Raw genomic sequence first — 16,267 nt, 5'->3', positions numbered from 1 at the left:
GAACGTATTCAAAATAAATCCTCGACATTTATTTCTAACTAAGAATAAGCGAACAGCTAGTGTCAAGTCCATGAAATGCGCCCTCGAACTGCCCTCACTTGCATCCCGCCGCAAACTTTTTATGCTTTCTTTGAGTCACAAAATCTATTACCATATCCTACAGCTCGCATTTCTAATTTCTGTCTTATTTATTCACACATTCACACATTGACAAAAGTAAACACATCGGTTGAAACAAATGTCGCAGTAAGGCTAGCTTTTACTCATTTATGCCATGACCTCTGAGGATTGCACTCGCCTTCCCGGATCAATCACATACACGCAAGAATTTTCCGTTTCGTGAATTATTAGCTAACTATGTACACCCAGAGCGCTATGCGTAATCAAGAGCTCCATGCAAGACAGTGTTAATTTTCACCAATCTTTCGGTAATATTGTCTAACAAGAAATTTTGCTGGTATTTTTCAATCCTACCATTCCCATCTGCGATGTCTTAATCTCTTCGAGTCTTGAGCGTATAAATAAATGAAATAAAATTAAATGTATCGCGTATGACCAAGTACCTATTCGAGCGCATCACGCCGAAAAACACAAAGGTCGTCGTTAGCCTCCAAGATCTTGAACAGACAGGTCGCGTTGCCTCCTTGTAACATTGTATTTGCCATTTTTTCAAATTATAAAGGAACACTTCCAGCAAACGAATATAACAAAGCAGCAGAGTGCCATATATATACTGTGGGAAACAACTCGATCCCACAGTCCACGCCAGCAGGCTCCAGTCTCGGCTGGCAGCGCCCAAGCGCGCCCAGCCGCAGTTCGCGCGTCCGTCGTCTTCTTCTTCCACAGTTGGTTCTGATTCAGCTAATAATCTCGGCGTTTGCACTATATATATATATATATATATATATATATATATATATATATACAGGGTGTTTCAGCGAACACCTTCAAAATTTAATTAAGGTTGCCTGTGGCAGATAGCCCAATTCTAGTTAATGAGCTGCTCTACTCGCAGAGGCGGACATTACTTGCACAAAAAGTTAAAATGCATAATTGACTAATTAAGAAAAAATCACTAATTACGTTTTTTAACAATTACCTGATGGCCCATATTGCAAATTACAAATTGCAGCCGTGGAATTCGCAAGGCGGATCCCCTTAGAATCAATTCTCCGGATGGCACCAGTTTCGAGATATTAATTCCCGAACTTTGCGGAGAAATGCATTGGCGTTCCAGTAATTTTGTGCTTCAATGCATAAAGCGATGTTTTGTTAAGAACCTAACTGGAACGCCAGTTAGGTTCGATACGAAATATGTCAGTCCTTTAGTGGCTTACGTATTACAGGGTTGGATAAGCGAAACTAAATGCCTGACGGCAGGTAAGTCGACATACCTGAGAAAAGGTATTGCATTTCCAGGAATGTAGGAAGGATAATATAAATGAGGCCTTTAGTATATTAGCCGCTTGAGAAATTTCTAGGCACCAAGATATTAGGAGTCGCTACGTTAAAATATGGGGCTTATAGTAAAGGCGCCGCCCTATCAAAACAGCTTAGTCAACAAGCATTATATCACTTACTGTCTGTAATGGCATTGTCTACAGGAAAGGTGAAAAACACGCTACATCCGAAAGTACCGTCATCTTCAGTGTACTGGAGAGTCATGCGCTTCACTGGCATTGGGGGTTCTGTAAAAGAGAAACCGTTTGAGTAATGAGAGCTTCCGTTCTTTTGGTTATGATATGCGCGGCAAAGTGGAAAGTGAACATATTTTTAGTCCACAGTGAAAGTGCAGTGCTAAGTGATTGAAACGCGATGCTCGGAGCGTATGACTACCGGCATTTTTTAGGGCACCGTGGCTTCTGGGGACACCGAGCTGGTGCATCGTAGTATGCGACGAAAGCGAGAACCTTTGTGACGCATGGTCCTACAGCCTACAGTCCTACAGCGATCACCCAGCTCTCAGCAGTGGCACAGAAAAAAACTTCGAAAGCCTGGTATTCTGAGTATCGCGTTATCGCGTTAGAATAACTTAGTACTGTAGAGTCCTTGCAAAAATATACAAGGTACTAAAATATTTACTATTCTTGGGCCAAATGATCAACTTATGCTTATGGATGCAAATGCCTAAGTGTGCGTGAACACACACACACACACACACACACACACACACACACACACACACACACACACACACACACACACACACACACACACACACACACACACACACACACACACACACACACACACACACACACACACACACACACACACACACACACACACACACACACCCACACACATACACACACACACACACACACCACACACACACACACACATATATATATATATATATTGTGAGAGCTTACTGTGCAGTTCATCATCGTCTTCCTGTGTATATACCCATCCTCATAATCATCATCATTTTGTTGGGTTGGTGTTCGTGGGCTGTCTCGCGCTGTGTGACAAGAGCTCTGCCTTCGTCCCGGGCGTCGTCTCACAAGTGGTGGAGCGTGCGTTGATATCCCCGTCCTCTTGCTCTACCGGTCACCCCTGGAGCTCCGCTCTGGTCGAAGGTTGTGCTCGCCATTACCAGTCATGGCATAAACCACCGCATCCACTGCTGTCACCACCCCAGCTCCACCAGCTGGGCCAATTTGGTCCGTCACCGCACCGCAGCGCGACCCTCAGGTTTTTTCTGGCCTTCGCGGCGAAGACGTGGAAGACTCGCTTGACCAGTAGGACAGGGTGAGCGCTTGCAACCATTGGGACGAGTCACACAAGCTCTGCTATGTTTCCTTCTACCTGGGGCAGGTCGCCCAAACTTGGTTTTTCAAGCATGAACGTGAGTTCCCTGATTGGCCAGCATTTACTGCGCAGCTGCGATTGATATTTCGCACATCTGCTGGGCGTTCCGAAGTAGCGAAACAGAAGCTCGCTACCCGCATCCAGGGAGCCAAGGAATCCTATACCTCTTACATTGAAGACGTTCTGGCTCGCTGCCGTCGCGCTCAGAGTGACATGCCCGAAGTGGGACGTATCTGCCATATCCTGAAGGGCATCAACTCCATTGCTTTTCACGCCCTTGTTATTCAGAACCCCACTTACGTTAGTGACATTATGACGACTTGCCAACGACTTGCCACGATCTGCTCCTTTCGTCCTCCACGCGCCTCCTGCGACGCTCACCTTACCGACAACGACGAATTGCGAACGCTCATCCGCATCATTGTGCGAGAGGAGCTTCACGGCAATGCTCCAGCCAACAACGTCATTGCGTCTTTGCGCGCTCCTCCTCCCAATTTGCGAGAGATCATTAAAGAGGAACTGGCGTCCATGCCAAGTGTCACACATGCCCGGTCCCCTGCGCCTGCTTGTGCACCTTCTTACGCCGAGATTGCTTCGCGGCCTGTGGTCCCAGTTCCATCTGCACCGCCGACTAGGCGTAGCGGGTACCTCCGACACGGACATTGGGTGCAGAGGATTCGGTGCGGGGCGGATAGCGGCTTGCACTACGAAAGGGACCAGGGTAAGTGGGAAATGGGCTAGGTGATTGAGAGGGCCACTGACTGTGGTAGTAGCGAGCAATGGGTCCAGCTCGGCTGCAGCAGAAACAGAGAGGTTTATCATCGGCTGTTCTCCAATTAGTGGCGAACAACGGCCTGGATCAATGAAACAGCCAGCGCCGAGGGGTCGGATATCGCGGGTTTATAAGAAGCCGGATATGCGGCCTAGATTTCTCGGCGGACGATGCATGCCACGTTGTCTGATGTGGATGGTGGGCAAAGAGTTGCCTCGAAGGATAGCGTTGCAGCGGTATTCGGCAGACGTTCGAACTGAGGCAAGATGCGCGGTCATTTCGATTGCTCCAGACGACGGCAATCTTTGATCCGACTGCCAATGGTGGTCCCGTTGGTGCAGACGAGCAGATTGAACGCGTCGTCCGTGACATACTTCAAAATGTGGGCGATCTTGTCAGCCTTAGACATCTTATGTTCAGCTTGTAGACACAAGGCCAGCAATGCTTGTATGCGCGACCAATAAGGCGCAATTGGCGTCTGTGTACGTACGCCAGTTGTTTCTTGGCGGCAAGCTGTCAGCCAAACGGGTTGCCGAAAAGGTCGTGGGGCTGCTGCTTGAACGTGTCCCAGCTAGTGAGATCGTCCTTGTGGGTCCCAATCTAGGCGCGAGGAGTTCCGCGGAGGTAAAATATGACGTTTTCCAGCATTATAGTTGGATCCCAGCCATTCTGTTTGCTGACATGCTCGTACGTGCTGAGCCACTCGTCTATACTCCATCTCGCAAGCTGTCTGCAACACGGTAGAAGCTACGTAGCGTAACAGGCAATATTCTTGCGCAGCGGTGTATATTTACGGGCGTAACTGGCTGATTATTGGCTACACTAGAGAGTATTATTTTTGCTCACTGCACGATACGGTACAGCGATACGGGACATGTTATGACCTTTGCTCATGCACGTCGTGTACTGAGAATTACTATGGCAGTTACCGCCGGTGACCGTAGCAGCTGCCCTAACCATAATCACTTATTGGAACTCCTTGTCCGGATGTTATTATTAGTCGTTTCACCAACTTTGTATTCCGTTAAACAAAATGCAGTGCATTATATCACACTTCTCCGGCAACGAACAAAACATTCTAGATAAATTCTCAGTTACAAGCTTCTCAGCTGTCCTGGCGTCCTGTTGCGAACTCACATGTGCCAAATGATGTATATAAGCCTCATTCTTTTACCAGGCGCTGTTCTTGGAAACAGAAGAATTTATATTGCCTATATATAACAATCTGGATCAATGACGGTCGTATTTTTAAATCTTTCTAAACGGTTTGACGAGAAATTTCACTATTCGAAAACATGCACACTTATATTTAGTGGTGTAATAAATACGAATTCTGTGTTTTGCTAAAACTGAAAGCACTTCCGCTCAAACCCAGGTATGCAAATTTTTCAGATATGATATGCCACTAACAGTATAATAAAATGATGCCGTTGGCTGCCTAATTTGCAGCTGTAAAGCTTTAACATATATTTGTATTTCGCTGGCTTGCAAATTTTTGCCAGGTCTGTTTTATTGGTCAATATAATCTTAAAGTGGAATTTAGAAGTTCTTCTCTGGGGCGGTCCTGCTCATGCACTTTTTGTGGGAAAAAAATTAACCAAACAAACACAGCTTCCAGCGCGGCTCTCGTGATGTGAAATACCAAATTGGTAATTCATTAAGCGTTTCATTCACTCATTCATGTAAACAACTATTTCTTTAACGAAATGGAAGCGTAAGTCGCAAATAAAAGGTTGCTTTTCCTTTAGTTAAATCGCGTGTAGGCTGTGTGCTTTTGCGCATTGTTGAGTTCTTGCGTGCTGTGAATTTAGTGATGCCTGGCAAAGGACAACGAATAAATTACAGCAGTAACCATCCTCGATGATTATCTACTCGTAAACCAATGCGATGCGTATCCGAAAGCCTACGATGCAACTGTACATGTGCTTTTGAGTAACTTTTTATTTTGTGTTTTCTAATTCATGCGGCACCCAGCAGACCATCCCCTCCACGTCGGTCAGAATTTTAACGATTTGGCTGACGATTGCAAACTGGCCACCATGCATGCAACGCCTCCCTTGTATGAACGGATTACGCAGCGACACCAGGCGCTCGGTAATCTCGTTGAGGGGTTTTCGACCACCTGGGGTTCTTTAACGTGCACCTAAATCTAAGTACACGGGTGTTTTTTTTCGCATTTCGCCTCCATCGATATTGCGGCCGCCGTGGCCGAGATTCGATCCCGCGACCTCGTGCTCAGCAGCCCAACACCATAGCCACTGAGCAACCACGGCGGGTTGGTAGTATAAGGGTACGAGAATATGTTGCTTCGATACAGACGTGGGATAGTGGTCCTGTTCGCGGAACCCTTGCACGTGGCACACAGTCCAAACGAACTCACGTCCTACCAGGGAACTGGTCGCTCGAGGGCCGCGACACTCTGGCGACGTCCAATCAGAGCAAGTCACGGTCGCAGACCCTGCACGCCGCACAAAACTCATCTTCGACGAAGAACTTCTGCATATATGCGTCAGTGCGCCGCAAGAGCGAGTCCTCCAATCGGCGCCGCTTAGACTCGCCGAGATGTTCGGCTGTCATACGCTAGGCAAGTCGCACTGTTATTCGGCCGCACGTCGTTTTAACAGCCAAGCTGTTTAAGCCAGTCGTATTTTGTGGTTCGTATAAAAAAATATCGTCATCAACAATGAAATAAGCTTTCTTGCCGAGGCGGGATTCGAGCCCGCGTACCCACGGTCCCAAGACGAGCGTCGTCACCACTAGGCTATACAGCCACGCTTGCAGAACATGCATTTATGCGAACCATATGACTGCGTTAGAGCATCGTCGTCTTCGTCCACAGCTGGCGCATTCGCACGCGCTCGTGCCAATGCTCTGCGAGGTGAAGAATAGGTTTTAGCACGCTATGCTCCGGAGAGAGATAAAGAAAATGAACGTAAGAGAGAGAGACGCATTCACGGAATGGGTCAGCTGGAACGTGCTGTGGGCATTGCAACGCGGTCGAACGCGGTGTGGGCATTGATGATAAGTGGTTCTTGAGGGAAAGGGAAAGGTTGGCGCTATCTTCTGCAGCCCTTGAGGGAGCACGGCTCAGCGCCAAGCATTGAAACGCGGTGTAGCGCTTCTTCCTCTTCACAACCACAATCTCTCTCCCTCTGTCGGTGTTGGAAGCTGCGCTATGCAACGTGTGGTAATACCGAGTCGCCATGATGTGGTATCGCGTCTTCTAGACGGGGTGTCGGGTCCTCGCACGGCGAGACGGCCGGACGCGCATGACCTACGCAGTGAGGCCTAACGGCCGAGGCGCTAAGCGCCGCAGAGAAAGCGAGACGACTTCTTCTGTTAGGGACCAAACGACGACTCACTTTATTCGGAGAGGGGAAGGGATCATCGTTAGCGCTGAATACAACATTAGGCGCGACGGGGCGCCAGTAGTCAGAATCAATTCTAAACCGAAACAAGCAGAATACAACACAACGCGCTGTGACGGCCGTAAGTCCAAGAGAGAGAGAGAGAGAGAGAGAGACGCATTCGCGGAGCTGGTCTGCTAGAACGCGTTGTCGGCATTGCAACGCGGTGGAACGCGGTGTCGGCATTGGAACTCAGGCGCAGCCAAGGCCGAACCTAGCTACTACAAAGTTCAACCTAGCTACACGAGTATAGGCCTTCAAGTTTAAACCTCGACATAGCCAAATTCAACCTAGCCACAACCTAGAGACGCAATCAATCGGCCAGCTTCGCTGTTTCTTGAGCTTCGCGCGGCCTAGTGCAAGCTTTCGCGTTTTTTTTTCTTGTTCACGCTTCCAGGCGAGGCACTGGCTACTCCTCGGCCGCAGGTTGCCTCTCTTCTGTTTCGCGCTCCACGGCCGCGCGTATCTTGTCAACTCTTCGCTTCGCCTCCTGCCTCGCTATCCTTGCCACTTCGACATGAGTGGTGAAAGGAGGCCCTGAGCCAGTAGCGCCGAGCGAGCGGGTGCCTCGGGCGTGCGTGCATCGGTGGCAAACTGTGCGACCTTGAGCGCACTCGCGTTTGACCATGGCTCTGACTGATCAAAGAAATGCTTCATATTGCATAACGTAAGCTTTCCAGCAGCGTATTGTACAGAGCGACGCTACACGAAAGTTTGATCCACAATGCGTGTTCTTTCTTAGCATTTGTAACATTTCGGGGCCATCAATCATAAGCCATCAAAGCATAGTATAACGAAAGCATAGCGCAGGATGCGTAGAAGCGATTGGCGTATGCATAATGTAGGCAAACTATGAAACATTACCTTAAAGGCCTTACATATTTAGATGTCGAATTGTTTTACTCACCTTCATCGTCGTCGTACACTGTCATGGATTTAGGCGGATTTGTGTCGTTTACAAATACCCCTTTGTAATCTTCGGTTTCACTGAAAACCATGACGAATCACGAGTAAAGTACGTGAGGAAGGGCTGAGGGGTGGTCATGAGAAAGTGCACTTTTTTGTGTGAACAGTGCATAAATTTGCTAAGTCTATTCGCAAGGGCTTTGAGTGATGCTTAGCGGTTCGCAACTTTTATACGCCATCCTGCTCAAGTATCTTTCAGGTATAAAGTTTGCTGAGGTACTCGCCAGAGTATGGGCGTATACATAAAAAAAATCAGCAGAACCCATCTCACGATGGCTGTTGAAGCTAATGCATTAGCATTGAATCAATCAACATAGCCACACACATCGCATTGCCACCGTCGAAACGAGTGATGTATAGGCGTGCGCTGCAGCGAGACTCCTCTTGCGCGCTGTCCTGAGAACACGCGGCACCATCGAGCTCCACCACCGCGAAGCCTGAGGTGGCATCAAAATTGCATGGAGCCCTGGTGCATGTCAACGATGACATACGCGTAATTCGGATGCTGCGCTTCTCTCTCTTTCCCTTTTAACAGCGAACCTGATTAAGCCAGCCGTAATTTGTGGTGCGTAACAAGAAACTACGAAGAAAGAAATTAAAGTAAACTTCCTTGCTGATGCGGGATTTGAACCCGCGTACCCCCGGTTCCAAAGTGAGCGTCGTAACCACTAGGCAATGTGCAATTTATTTGAGGTTTAGAGACACTTGTCTTTAACATGCTGAGAAGAAATGTTTATATTCTTATAAAAATAAATTTGCTTTAACGAAGCGTTTACATTGTGGTGCTTTCTAAATAATATTTTTTTGTTAATTGGGTTGCAATCATTGCAGGCATAATTTTGGAACATACAAAACTATAAAAAGTATGGTAGCTTACGTTACGGGGGGCACCGAGTCACCACGTCTGAAAAATCAGCAAGAATTATCGATAAACGAATGAAAGAAACACGTAAACAGTTTAACACCTCACGAACGACGTTCTCAGGCCAAGGCGATAATATTCTAATGAAACAAACATTGATGTTCTCGATAGTAAAAAAAAACATGAGCAGAGTAATTTTGGTGAAATTTTCAAACTCAATAATCAAACCAAATAGATAATATGGAAGGAATTTCGGTGGTCTTACATATATTTAAACATGGCGTACCTCCATGTTAAAAGAACTGTTACTTTTACTTTTCGAAGAAAAAGTAGATATAGAAACACATGCATTTTGAAGCGTAACATATTGTTTTTCACAATTCATACTTTCATTTTCATGTCTGTCGCGCAAGGATTTTCACTGCGCCACAGTAGATGAGCCACTTCATAAATCGCGTTTTGAATTCAATACGCAATGTAACTTTTTTTCTTTACATTCACCTGCCGGGGTGGCTCAGTCAACTAAGGCGTTGCGCTGCTGAGCACGAAGTCGCGGGATCGAATCCCGGCTGCGGCGGCCGCATTTCGATGGAGGCGAAATGCAAAAACGCCCGTGTGCTTGCGTTGTAGTGCACGTTAAAGAACCTCAGGTGGTCAAAATTAACCCGGAGCCCTCCACTACGGCGTGCCTCATAATCAGAACTGGTTTTGGCACGTAAAACCCCAGAAAGAAGAACTGTTTTTACATTCCATTCATAGAGATGTGACTCACATTTTGCCCTGCAGCAGATAAGTCTGCTGGAAGTAGTAATTTTCCCACGAAATACTCTTCATCCGGTTACGGATGCAAGTCATAGTCTCGTTGATCGTAAAATCTTTTAGGACTTCAGCATAATCATTTTTCGAAGTTTCCCAGTACAGCCAAAGATCTTCAGTTGTATTCAGTACCTGTGAGAGAAATGAAACAAAAAATGAAGCTGTAGATGACTTGCCAATCTTACCACAACAAAATGCTCCGAGAACAATCCCGTCATTCAGCCTAATAATTTAAAAAATTTGACGAGTGATGCACGTATCGTGCGCAAAAAACTGGCATTCATCTCACTAAAAAAAAAAAAAAAACTGAATTTTTTTCTTGCTGTGCTGTTGATAGAAAGAATGAAAAGCTTGGCTACTCTGCTCTTGCATTCCAAATGCACTGTAAATGTTTTTCGCCAGAGATACCTCATCTCGAATTGTTAATGCTGTCACGGGCATCCCAAGGAAAATTAATGAACAACGTTCACAAGCGGTTGGTGTCATTCTACTGGCCTGCCATATGTTGGGAATCGCAGTGCACGTTTCGAAGCAATATTAAACTGGCATTAGAGTTATCCAAAAATTGTTTAAACAACACAGTGACCTTATTTTAGTGCCTGAAGAGGCCGGCTGGAATGTAACAGCGTCATAATGCTGTGTCCCCATATATTGCCACAAAAGTGTGGTCAATAACGGTTCGGAATGGCAATCGTCGCGCAAGAGAAAAGTGTTTTCTCAAGTTTCTATGTTCTATATGTGCTCTACCCAACCGATGAAGTGCGTGTGCACGAAATTACATGCAATGATGGTAAACAGACGTCCAAAGACTTGATTCGTTGCACCGCACCTCAGGAAATCTATTGCGGCCCAAGAATTTGAATATATATTTGAATATATATATATATACACAATGACTGAGGTCAATTGTCGCGGCTCGTTATTGTTGTATAGCAGCGCGTATACTTCGCGAAATTGGAGCATGTAGGAGCTACTTGGCTGGTGAAAACAGTTGGTGGAGGTAAGCACGCCTGGAAGATACAAAAATGTTTGGCAATTTTGCTGGAACTGTGTGAAAGGCACAGATGTGCACAGATGTGATCTGGGCGACCTGCCGAAGGTGCATTATACAATGGTGGCGTTGTCGTTAGCAGTGGTTTGAGAATTGCCACAGCGCTAGAACCTGGTGGACGTGGATGAGCCAGTACTGTTTCGGGAGCAAATGGCGTGGGTGGAGTAGGTAGTTGTTGTGGAGGAGAATGGCAAGTAGAATCCTGGAGCTGGTCTTCAGTTAGGGTGCACTGAAGCGAGCGCACAGACTATGGCCTTCATGCCTTCACCAAACAAAAAGCGCTCGTTGAGCACTTCTGTGCCGGCGCAGCGCCAATAGCTGATCGCCGCCCTGCTATGGGCAATGTTCAACGTGCTGAGTTATATACAGCGGGTAAAATTTCTGTCATCATAGCGTCGCCCACGTAACGTATCCGTCTACGCTGGTCGCTGCCTTGCACGCTGTAAACGAGTAACTCTCCACGCGTTTACAATTGTTCGTGTGAAAATAGAATATGCCTCCACCATCTGGGACCCCATATTAGGCATATCTAACTCATAACATTGAATCCGTACAAAACCGCGACATGTAGGCTGTTTATATTTGCTGATTACTCACCTTAGTTTAGCATCATGGCACTAAGAAGTCGCACTCAGTTAGAAAGCTTCTCCCATAGTCGCAAAATCACACGCGTTTCACTCTTTCGCAAACTTTACCAAGATTCAAGTCTTCACAGCGCCCACCTGTTCAAAATTAAACTCCAAACATGCCACTGTGATCCTTCTGCAACTTCATTCATACCATGCAGTGTAGTGGATTGCAATCATTCGCAATCTATCGCACATTGCTACAGAAGCTAACAAAACCAAGTAACAGAATCTATGGATTACTGCACAGTGACCAAATGGACTGATATACAAGGTTTCCCAGCTATCAGGCAGCAGTATTTCAAAAAAGAGGAACGGCGTTACGCGAAGCAAACCTTATGCGTAATGTTTCCAGTACAGTGGAGTAGCCGCCAGTAACTTTTTCGTTACAGAGATTTAACTAACTAATTGTAATTAATTATCTAACTCGAGAAGTACTGTCCTAGTTGTCAAAGTATCAAAGAGAAAATTGTAGAGCAACATGAAAAATTCCCAATACAGCTTTCTGTTGCTCAATACGTGCTACATAATTGTGTCTTTCCGAGTGTGAAAGGAGCCCACGAATACACACAGAATTGCCGCGCGACTGGTGGCTCGAGGCACTCTGCATGTATTCGCGGGCTCCTTTCACACTCGGAAAGACAATTATGTAGCACGTATTGAGCAACAGAAAGCTGTATTGGGAATTTTTTATGTTGCTCCACAATTTTCTCATTGATACTTTGACAACTAGGACAGTACTCCTCGAGTTAGATAATTAATTACAATTAGTTAGTTAAATCTGCGTAACGAAAATATTACTGGCGGCTACTCCACCGCACTGGAAACAATACGCACTAGGTTTGCTTCGCGTAACACCGTTCCTCTTTTTCTAAAACGTGCGGCGTGAGAACTGGGACGCCCTATATATACATGTATATACATATATATATATATATATATATATATATATATATATATATATATATATATATATATATATAATGAAAGAAATGCTCTCACATGTAACAACAACAAAAATACTATTATTTTACCTTCTTTGTTTTTCTTTCACAATTTGTATTCACCTAAATTGAACTATTATACTTATTCCAATTTCCAAGCAATCTGTTCCACTTTACCAATACCTTACCCATTTTTCTGCATATTTTGCTTTGTGATCCTTGGCATTAGTTGCGTATTATTTACCCACACAAGTATTTCTTTTCCACTCCTTCATCCTTTTATTCAGTGCACATGCGTTGTATTATATTCTTTAGCTTATTTTGTATTGTGCTTGTAGTGTGCCTTTTCTTACTTGCAAACTTTTCTTTGCGTTGTACTTTCATTGCTTGATTTCCAATGGGTAGGTTACCGTTAGGATTTCACCATAATATGTTTACAATTTATTGTATTACCACAGACACGAACCGAATGCACTGATCCAGACCCCTATGTAATATCCTCTCTAGGGTATTTAGGGGCTCGCGTCGTTAGGGTGCCTCGATGCGCTCGCTCGCCTCCCCTCCGTTCTCGGAGGCGCACACATTCAGGTACTCTACGCGCCGTCTGTTCACGAAAGCACTGCATGAGCGGAGGTCTGTCTGCGGTGGGTGCTGTGAATTGCACCTACGCGTCAGCCACGCGCCATTTCTCGCGATCTCCCGATCAGCGAGACAGTAACGCCACACTTCGCTCCGTGTAGAACGTGCCGCACAAGATAGATTGTTCGCGCTAGCCAATATATAGCAAATAAAAACGTATTCAGCTGCGCTGAATACCACTACGATCTACGCATAAACGCCGCTACGAGGAAATACAACTCCACATGAGGGATGGTGGAACCATACCCGTGGTCTCCACTATCCGGGTTGTCGGCATGACCATCGAAGCCAACGGCGCAAATTCAACAGCTATATTCAAGATCCTGCGACAGACGGCCAATACGTCGCGGATGCTGAAACGGGTAACCAATCGGCCACAGGGCATGAAGGAAGAAAGCCTCATCCGCCTTGTTCAATCGTTAGTCATCTGTCACATCACGTACGTCACCGCCTTCCATAACTGGTACAAAGCAGAAAAGACTAAATTGAACATCATTATACTCGGGGCCTACAAGCTAGCCTTAGGACTGCCAAACAACACCAGCACTGAACTTCTACTCCAATTAGCACTCCATAACACCCTAAACGAATTAATCGAAGCACAGCGTCGGTCTCATCTGGAGTGTCTCACCCTCACAGAAACGGGCTGGCACATTATAACTAAACTCGGCATCACCTACCACCGTCAACATGGAGACAAATACCCAATTCCACGCAACGTACCGACTTGGCTACATGCCGACTATATCCACAAAAACATGCGCCCGGACTACAATAAAGAACGTCGGAAGGCAAGGGCTGCCTCTCTCATTAAAGCCTATGGCGACACCACGGGCGTCACCTTCGTCGACGCATGTGAATATCAAGACGGGCACCGCTTCGCCGCGGCTACCACAGTAGGCGGCTCGCTCAAACATGCCGCCAGCATGGTAACCCAAAACGCTGAGACGGCCGAGGAAGGGGCCATTGCCCTGGCCACCCTCGATCTGGACTGCCACACCATCGTGAGAGGTTCCCGCATGGCAATCACGAATTACATCAAAGGTCGTATTTCAAAACAAGCGCTACGCATCCTACACCAAGCTCCTCACTCACTTGAAAAGCAAATCACTCTCGTCTGGATCCTAGCGCACGTTGGAAACGTACCTCTGTACCTCACCAACCTCAAAGAGGTCGCTCACTCCGTAGAACGAGGCCTTGTAAACCATGCCGGAGACAACGCAGGTGCACGAGCGGAACGCGATCGCCTCACCAGCTACAACGACCTTACGAAATCATTCCATCTCAACAGAAGAACATTCCCCATCCCTCATCACAAGCTAAACAGAGCACAGGCAACCACCCTTCGCCTGTTACAGACAAACACGTACCCCTCACTAACACGTTACAACAGGATCTACCCAGACACCTACCCTAGTAACATTTGCAAGATCTGTAGGACTCAGGCAGCATCGCTTCCCTACATGCTATGGGAATGCAAAAACCAATCTCCGACAAATAATACCGTGACTCTCTCGTCGAGATGGCACGCTGCCCTGCGCAGCTCCCACCTCGATGGCCAACGCTGGGCTACCCAGCAAGCCTCCGAGGCGGCGAAGAGGCAAGACCTCGATGTCACCACGTGGGAGGCCTAGGCCCGGCCAACTAAACTGCTGGTTTAAATAAACGGTTGTTCCTCCTCCTCAGCTGCGCTGAAATTCCGCATTAGGAAGTATCGTAATCATCGGTGAAATTTTTTGGGGACACCCTCACTTCGCCTGTCTGTCCCGCGACCTCACGAAAACAGCGAGAACTCATCTGCCAGGTCGTGTACACACTTTATATGCATGATAGACTGAACAAAAAAGTTATTTCTGATTCTACGCCTTTCGCGCCATTAGCCATCCTTTATTGGTCAGAAGTTTTCGGCCTGCAACCACTTAGCCTGCCTGTCACGCGACATCGCAAAACAGCCAAATCTCACCACGTCACAGTTACGCCTACGCATGAAAGATGCATTATTAATCCAAAGAACAATTTTTTTTAATAGCCGAAGACTACCCGGTTCCGAAAGGAATAGATGATCGCTGGGCGCCGGTCACTCTGGCACTGGCTACCCGAAGCTGCAGGGGAAAATGAATTTATTTGCATATAATAATAATTTTCCATGCTAGTATAACCTTTTCGAGCCCTTCCGACACTTAAACGACATCGCTCAGCCAGCTATTCTTCGCTGAGGATCTGTTTTGGCGGCATTATTAACCTTCCTTTGCACGCCGCCGCGGTTTTCGTTCAGCAACCGCAAGCTAAGGAAGGGGAAGCCGGTCAATCGCAGACGCCGACACCGCCATCCTCATTCAGTTATCTCTCTCGTCCCCTCTCGTCCGTGAATTAGACAAAAAGAACCTGTCAAGGTAGGCATTGCTGTTCGTTTTGAACGCAAAAAACTTGACCTCCCGTAAGTGCGTTTGATTGGGTGGTTGAAAACGCGGTGAGGATCACCGCGCGATGCTTGCATCGGCGGTTACGTGAATTTGACGTGCAGGAGAGAATAATAATAATAATAATAATAATAATAATAATAATAATAATAATAATAATAATAATAATAATAATAATAATAATAATAATAATAATAATAAAAGATTGGAATAGGTTTACGTTATGGAGCCGCTGTGCTCACCAGAACTCGTTCACACGTGCAATCTTTGCAATTATACGGCAGATGCAATACTTTGCTGTTGTTAATTGACAAGGCATGCGGTCACAAGCGGTCCTTTACATACAATGGCGTGTTTGGCCGATGTAGACTTTGCCACAGCGTAAATCAACTTTAGATACAACTCCTAAAAATTAAATTCTTGCGTTTTGCTAACCAAACTCACGATGTGATTATGAGGCACGCCGCAGTGAGGGAGTTCGAATTAATTTTGACGACCTGTACCATGCACAGGATGACCGTTTACCTTGCACCCATAGCACGGTACACAGGCGTTTTTGCATTGTATCCCCTTTGAAATGCGGCCGCTGTTGCCGGGTTTGGATCCCATGCCCTCGGACTTAGCAGTGCAACGCCAAAGCCTCTACGCCACCATGGCGGGTGACATATAGCAGCTACAGAACATTTTGAGAAGCACCTTGGCACTTTTTTGTCGCCGACACGCGCGCACAAGTATGTGACCGTGCGCGGACAGGCGAACACAGTAGCGGTGCATCGTACCTTGATGCCATCTTGTTCAACGAATGGGCCACCCTGTAGACATACGGAATGACCATAGGGAGCTTTTTCCTTTTCTTCTTTCTTTCTTCTGGTGTAGTGTTCCGCTCACGACGGAATTTCTTTAACAAAGATTCTGTTGTCGAAGCAAACAGTAAAGTTTGAAAGGCCTGA

General features: G+C 46.4%; 1 protein-coding gene across 1 annotated transcript in view; it reads right to left on the bottom strand.

Annotated features, from left to right (window-relative positions):
• Positions 1-1,572: 1,572 nt before the first annotated feature.
• LOC125939849 (uncharacterized) overlaps positions 1,573-16,267 on the bottom strand; it is a 397,438-nt gene continuing 382,743 nt past the window's right edge. The window contains exons 2-5 of the mRNA XM_049655335.1: positions 9,594-9,769; positions 8,837-8,863; positions 7,901-7,980; positions 1,573-1,688 (exon numbers count right to left, since the gene is read on the bottom strand). Coding sequence (XP_049511292.1) covers positions 1,573-1,688; positions 7,901-7,980; positions 8,837-8,863; positions 9,594-9,769 — 399 coding nt within the window. The remainder of the gene's footprint in view (positions 1,689-7,900; positions 7,981-8,836; positions 8,864-9,593; positions 9,770-16,267) is intronic.

Source organism: Dermacentor silvarum, chromosome 9 (assembly GCF_013339745.2).
Source record: "Dermacentor silvarum isolate Dsil-2018 chromosome 9, BIME_Dsil_1.4, whole genome shotgun sequence".
In the NCBI taxonomy this organism is placed as follows: domain Eukaryota; kingdom Metazoa; phylum Arthropoda; class Arachnida; order Ixodida; family Ixodidae; genus Dermacentor; species Dermacentor silvarum.
This window is presented reverse-complemented; position numbering and strand designations above follow the sequence as displayed.